The sequence below is a fragment of the Molossus molossus genome, unplaced genomic scaffold (assembly GCF_014108415.1).
Source record: "Molossus molossus isolate mMolMol1 unplaced genomic scaffold, mMolMol1.p scaffold_m16_p_4, whole genome shotgun sequence".
Taxonomy (NCBI): domain Eukaryota; kingdom Metazoa; phylum Chordata; class Mammalia; order Chiroptera; family Molossidae; genus Molossus; species Molossus molossus.
Genome location: NW_023425377.1, coordinates 2,679,624 through 2,686,483, shown reverse-complemented (window position 1 = coordinate 2,686,483; position 6,860 = coordinate 2,679,624). Strand labels below are relative to the sequence as shown.

The 6,860-nt window shown below is 53.4% G+C and overlaps 1 protein-coding gene across 3 annotated transcripts in view; it reads right to left on the bottom strand.

Moving 5' to 3' along the window:
- Positions 1 to 457: 457 nt before the first annotated feature.
- WIPI2 (WD repeat domain, phosphoinositide interacting 2) overlaps positions 458 to 6,860 on the bottom strand; it is a 31,733-nt gene continuing 25,330 nt past the window's right edge. Inside the window, exons 9-13 of one of the 3 annotated variants that reach the window (XM_036240317.1) lie at positions 5,313 to 5,420; positions 4,312 to 4,476; positions 3,469 to 3,576; positions 2,120 to 2,250; positions 459 to 1,266 (exon numbers count right to left, since the gene is read on the bottom strand). In XM_036240317.1, the coding sequence (XP_036096210.1) occupies positions 1,154 to 1,266; positions 2,120 to 2,250; positions 3,469 to 3,576; positions 4,312 to 4,476; positions 5,313 to 5,420 (625 nt within the window). In that variant the 3' untranslated portion in view covers positions 459 to 1,153. Of the gene's footprint in view, positions 1,267 to 2,119; positions 2,251 to 3,468; positions 3,577 to 4,311; positions 4,477 to 5,312; positions 5,421 to 6,860 lie in introns of all 3 variants that reach the window. The other 2 variants (XM_036240318.1, XM_036240319.1) reach the window with 2 other exon arrangements.

The following is a 6,860-nucleotide window of genomic DNA, read 5'->3' as shown; positions in this document are numbered from 1 at the left end:
CGGCCCAGAACCCCGCCGGGGCAACGGGAGGGCAGTCAGCATCCTGTTTTACCTCTGTCCCTGACCATCACATTCCAGAGTCCAGATGACCTTTCGTGCCATTAGCACCACTCGAATTCCCTCCAACCTTCACCTCGTGTCGGAATGCAGAATTTGAGGTATCTGAGGTTTAATTCTGTAAAAATGCAAGTGGAAGCCAGACAAAGACCAGAACTTTTGACCACAACCTCATCATGCTGAACAATTTGGGAAGATTAAAGCAGAAAAGGCACACGTTCCCCGTGAAGGAGGGTCATGGCCACCCTCTCTCGGGCTTCGGTCCCCGTCTCTACCCCTGACGAGAGGGGAGCCCGCACCGACGGGGGCTGAGGACAGCTCAGGACCACGGCACTTCAATCCTGGGCTCTGTGCGGACGTAGAAATAGCTACCTGCCTTCCTAAAATGAAACAAAACACACACACGGAGGTTCAACAGGATGAAAGCATCGACCAGGTTATTTAATTACACAGGGGAGACTGCGACCCTGGGCTCTGGTGCTCCTAGGCACGCCTTCAAGCTCCCTCGCTGCTGGAAGGAAAGGGTCTGAATGACAGAACCTCTCTGTCAACACCCTCGTGGAAAACAAGATCAAAACCAGAAGTCCGCCATGGAAGAAATCCCAGAATAGTCCAATTTGGAAAGAATTTAATTAACAAAATAAAGCAGAGGACATGGCCCAGGAGGGACTCTGAGAGGACCCCTGCCCGAGGCTGCCGCCGACGCCAGCCGGGACCTCGGGCTGTCCGGGCAGACCCGCCCTGCTCTGCGCCTCATCCGCGCACGGCCGCAGCGGGGGTGGCTTCGAGCTGTCCTAGGCCAGCTTGGCACATTAACATGCAAAGCAAGGAGGTTTCAAGGGCTTCACCAAACAGTTAATTTTGGCAAAAAGAGAAAACAAACAAAAAGCTAAAATTCATAGCAGATTAAAAGCCACTGAAGTGAAAACCATGTATTTCTCAACAGTAGGGAACGAGACTACAGCTACAATCTTTTTTTCTTTTTAAGTCTCTGCCATCCTCTCCCCCAACTCAGTTCAAAGTTCATAGCAGCATAACACAAAGTCCTCTGTCAGCCAGTGTTCTCTGCTTTGGGGTCAGAGTTCACAGGTTAAGTTCAGTCCGTCCGAAGAATCATGGGAGGATGCTCGCTGTCCTCCTCCAGCCGCAGGGCGCTGGCTTCCTCCTCCAGACATGTTCCGCCCACGGCACCCAGCTCATCAGTGTAGGCTGCGAAGAGACAACGGTCACCAGGGGCGGGAAGCGGAGCACAGGGAGCCCTGCGGCCATGCCCGAGGCTGGATCGGGGCATGGGAGGGCACCCCACAGACACGAGATCCCGCTTGGGACTAATGAGCTTTCTGCAGCCTTTGGCAGCTCAAGATGAGGACATTTATTTTCCCAATTCCTGACTTTCAGAAAGATGTCTGCAGGGAACACAGGGCTTCCCAATGGACAGGCGTACGCTCTCCTAGCGAGCAGAAGGGAGTGTGTCTCAGGTTGGCAATGTGGGACGCTCAGCACTAATGACACGGGGCACTCAGTGCCCCTCCACTCCAAAAAGGGGCACAAGCAAAACTGCAGGACCATCCAAGAAGGCAAGATGAGATTAGGGGGGAAGACAGCTCACAGGAGTTGAATAGCCACAGTGGACAGGCCCGTCTGTGTCTGCATGCTGACTGACAGCTTCTGCGTGGGGCCCGAGTGCAGGCCACTGCCCTGCCACAGCCAGGCCTCCTCCCTGGGGCTGAGGGTCCCATGCAAGCTTGTGGAAGGATCAGACAGACAGGAGGGCAAGGACCCAGGACAAACACTGGGCAGTGGTGGGCGTAGGGTAGTATTTTAGCAGAGAGGCAGCAAGACAGGGCACAAGTCTTGTGCACCCAAAGCAGCCTGAGCCGACTTTTCCTCAAAGAGGAAGAAAATGAATTCAGCCTTTGGAGGCCCAGAACCGTCCCGGTGACGACAGCTGGCCTCTGCGTGGGCACTGCCCTGCCCCGCCCAACACAAGTGAAGCACAGAGCACGGAACCACCGGGGAGATCCCGCACCCCTGGCCTCCAGGTCTGGGTCGCAGTCCTTACCGAGCCTCGTTGGAGATGCAGGCACGTGGGCACCTTTGGCTACAGCCATGCTGTAGGTCTGAGTCACTAAGGGGCAGTCGTGAGAGGTGGAGTCTAAGATCTCATTGGTTGTCTCCATACTGCCATCCAACCTGGTAAAAGTGGAGAAAAACAAAAATGGCGAAGACAGTCAGGGTGCAGTGACACTGCCTTGTGGGCCCCGAGGGTCAGACCTGCAGCAAGAAAGGCAAAGGCCACTCGTCAGGACACGCACGTGCGTGCGTCTGTGACACGCCGGCTGCGGTGAGCGCATCTGTTCACTCGGACCTTCTTTTTTACTTCACTTTTTTCTTTCTTTCTCTATTGATTTTAGAGACAGAGTAAGGGAGAGGGAGAGACAGAAACATCGACGAGAGAGAACATCGACTGGCCCCCTCCTGCATGCCCCCCACTGGGGATCGAGCCCACAACCTGGGCATGTGCCCTGACCGGGAATTGAACTGGAGACCTCTTGGTGCATGGGTGGATGCTCAACCACTGAGCCACACCGGCTGGACTTTTTAATTTTTTTTCTTTATTGATTTTAGAGACAAGAAAGGACTTTCTTTTTATTAATCCTCACCCAACGATGCTTTTCCCATTGGTTTTTAGAGAGAGTAAAAGGGAGGGAGGGAGAGAGAACATACGTGAGACACATCGATTGGTTGCCTCCTGCATGACCCCAACCGGGAATTGAACCCAAGACCCTTCAGTGCTTGGGCCAACACTGTAACCACTGAGCCACACTGGCCAGGGCTGTTCACTCAGACTTCTACATGGGAAGTCTAATGAAAAATGTATGCCTAGTGAGACAATCTATTTCATTTTCGAGACTGATGATCATAAACAGAATTTGCTATAGAGTATTTCCCACTTCACCCCAATCACCCAAGTTTTACATTGGCATAACTTTTGGATTAAAAAAAAAAGCAAAATCAGAAAACAAAACTGTGCTAATTCTCAATGAACAAATGTTAACTCCTCTTTTCCAAGAGAAAAATCTATCTCATGGAGAGAGAACAGGCTCTCACACGGTGCCGGGAGCTGTGGCTGACGCGACCATCCCTTCCCTGTGCAGTGCTGTCATTCGTGCCGACCCGGGGAGGGCCTGCACCCCCCCCCCCACCAGGAAGAGCAGGTGAGCACTGGCCACTCCCCGCCCCCACCAGGAACTGGCAGGTGGGGGGAGAGTGCCGTCTGCCCACATCAGGGGCCGGGAAGCTCCCAAACAGCAGGGGCCACACTGCCCTTCAAGGAAACCAGCGCACACAGCAGGCCTGGGGCAAACCGACCAGAGGAAGCCGGGGGCGCGGCTGGGGAGGCCAACTTACTTGTGCTGCTTCATGAGGGTGCACTCGCCCCCCTCCTGGGGGTCCAGGTTGTACATGTACAAGTACCCGTCGGAAGCTCCCACCAGCAATCGGGGAATCTTCTGAATTCTAGTGGGAATAGAAAGCAGCCCATTCTAGGACCACGACTTTCACAGAGTTCTTATTAAACCAGCAGCCTTGCCTTTGGCAAGGCCAAGGAAGAGCCCCCCTCCCCCCAAAAAAGCAAGCACAAATTTAGCTGCTCGACATCTGATGTACGTGCAAGAGGACAGTGATCACACCCACTGTGCTACTGTGGCCCTGACGCCGAGGCCCAGGGCGTCCTGACGGGAACGAACACGATGCCCGCAGGGGAGAGGGTGGGCACGGTCACTCTCCTGGTTCCTCCGACAACTAAGGGTGGTGATTCCATAACACTTTCTCAATTGTGCCAGTTGGATAAAGAGGATGAAAAATAACGTTTATAAAATTTACAGAATCACAAAGAAGCGCTATCATGAAACTTTCAGAGCTACACCCTGGACAAAGTCAGTGGGGCTCACAAGCTCCCGTGTGTTCTGCAGCCCCCTCGGCTGGTTCTGCAGCCCTGAGGGTCAGTGTGGGCAATCTCACACAGCTCCGACCCAATGACGATGTTCACTGACACTAGAGATACTCAACGGGCACAGACAGAGGGAGACTCTCTGGAATAAGAACACAGCAGAAAAAGCATTCGTGTCTGAAGACGATGAAGTGCCTTTTAAGGCTCCCTGTACTCCATGTGACCCTCGACTCCACGGAACATCAGTCGCCGCCTCTGGATGAACGTGGGCAAAGGGGCGGGAGGCTGCCGCCTCTACTCACGTGGCTAGGGCGCAGATGTTTTTGTGGCCACAGAAGGGCAGGCGGACTGTGGCGAAGGCTCTGCCCTGGTTGAACATCTCTGTTACTTGGGAAGGCAAGTAGCTAGTGGAAGCCATGAGCACCTTCCCGAAGTAGCCAGTCCAGGTGGTGGGCTCCTCCTGAGGTCTAGTAGGAGGGAAAGTCATCAGGTACATGGCTCTTCACTGACGATGACCACATCCCACCCACAGAGAGACAAGAATCAGCCCCAAAACCTGGACTGAAGGAGAAATTAGCCATCCTTCAATAAAAGGGGTGGAGAAAACTACAGCCTCTGAAGAGCCTGCCCTTCCCTAGCGCTGTGTAGGATCCCAGCAAGGGTACCCCACAAAGGGTGCCCAGTGAATGTGGGCACGCACAGGCCCGTGCACAGACCCGCCCCTGGGCCTTTTCTTTTACCCACCCGGATATTTTTAACAGGAAGCCTGCAAAACCCGGGAGCACACATTTCAGACTGTTACCCCCCACAGCCCTTTTTGTTACTGCTCACCCTACACGTCTGTGTGTCATCCTAAGTGCTCCTGGCAATGAGACAGAATAAACTAAACAATCTGATCTCAGTGGGACGTGTTCAGTGTTCAAGTTTTAAGAAAAGACAAGGTGCATCCCATTCACCATACACACCCAGTGCAGTAACATGTCATTTAAATTAACTGCTTAAGACACGAACCCCATTTATGGGCAGGTTGGAGAGCAGTGTGCTGTGTCGGGGACATGCTGAAAGGCGGACGTCTGTACTGAGCAAGACAGCCAGGTCAGCTCCCTGCCTGCGCCAGCACACTGCCCAGTCAGGAGACCCTCCCGGGCGGCTCCCCCACTGCCGAGCGCGGACTCGGACACCCCTCCTGGGGCCAAGCAGGCCTCCCTGGCGCAAACGGCGGAGCAGGCACGGCTGCGCGCACGCTTTCCCTGTGGGCTGGACCAGCTCTGATGTTTTAAACAGATGGGTCCCTGCAACTCACTTTTCCTTCACAGTCTCGAGTTTGAAGATGTGCACGGTCTCCGTGTTGCTGGAAGCGGAGAGGAACATGCCATCCATGCTGAAGGCCAGGGAACAGATGCTCACACACCTGCGGACGAGGGGAGGGCCGGGTCAAGCCGTCATCTGGACACACTGAGGGCGACCAGCCACTTCCCTGAGGGACTTTCAACTAGTGCCACAGAGAAAAAAGTCCCCTCACTTGGGTCTATAGCTTTCTCCTTCCTTTTTAGTCACCTCCTCGAAAATTTTCTTGAGAGAAAAATGTTTGGAAGGTATCACCAAGTAAGAGTAATTCTTTAGTAATTTTTTTTTTTAATTCTCACCTGAGGCTATTTCTCCAGTTTTGTTCAGATATAGTGGGAGGGAGAGAGAGAGAAACATCGATGTGAGAGAGACACGGACAGGTTACCTCCCGCATGACCCCAACCAGGGCTGGGGACGAACTGCAACCAAGGCACGTGCTCTTGACCAGAATCAAACCCGAGACTCATTGGTCCCTGGGCTGATGCTCTAACCACCGAGGAAACTGGCCAGGGCTTGAATACGTTCTTAAACAGCCAATTTTCTTGAAATTACAGAATTCTTTTTTGTTTTGTTAATCCTCACCCAAGAATATCTTTTCTTTATTGATATACAGAGGAAGGAAGGAGGGAGAAATGGAAACACTGATGAGAAAGAACAGTGACTGGTCACTAGGGATCTGGCCCACAACCTGGGCAGGTGTGCTGACCAGGAATCACACCGGCGACCTCTTAGTGCATGGGTCGACCACTGAGCCACATTGGCTGGGCTCAAGGATATTTTTCCTATTGATTTTTTTACAAAGTGAAAGGGAGGGAGGGGAAGGGAACCTGAAACTCAGGTACGTGCCCTTAACTGGGAATCGACCTGTGACTCTTTGGTTCGTGGGCCAACGCTAACCACCGAGACACACTGGCCAGGGCATTACAGCCATGTTTAACACATAGAGGGTAAACTGGCAACCTTGATAATGTTTAACAGAATAACACTTTCACCATTAAACACACTAAATCTCTCTAGTATGTTGTAAAAACTCTAAAGCCAGCAAATAACCCTGCATTTCCCCCGAGCCCTAGACCCATGCTTGGCCCTGTCCACAGGAAGGGTCCTAGTCTCGGTCCCTTCTCGCTGAGTGCTCCCACACCCAGCCCTGCAGCACGGCACTGGGACAAGACAAGGAAGGCCCTGCCCTCCTGGAGCCTCCAGCGAGGCGTAAGCAGACACTGCACAGCCTGCCAGCAAAGGATCAGTGACAGATGTGGAAGGCACTACAGAAGTAGGGGGCAGGGAAAGGCCTCCCGAGGGACACCTGACGCAGACTCAAAGGGTTCAGGAGTCCAGGTCACCAACACCACAGTCCAAGCCCAGGAGACAGCACGTGCCAGAGCCCCGTGGAGACAGGGATTACTCTTCTGAGGAACTGAACTGAATGTAGTGCGGCTGGGACGGGGAGCGAAAGGGAAGGAAATCAAAGAGCTGGAGCAGAAGGGCCAGAGGCTGGAAGTCG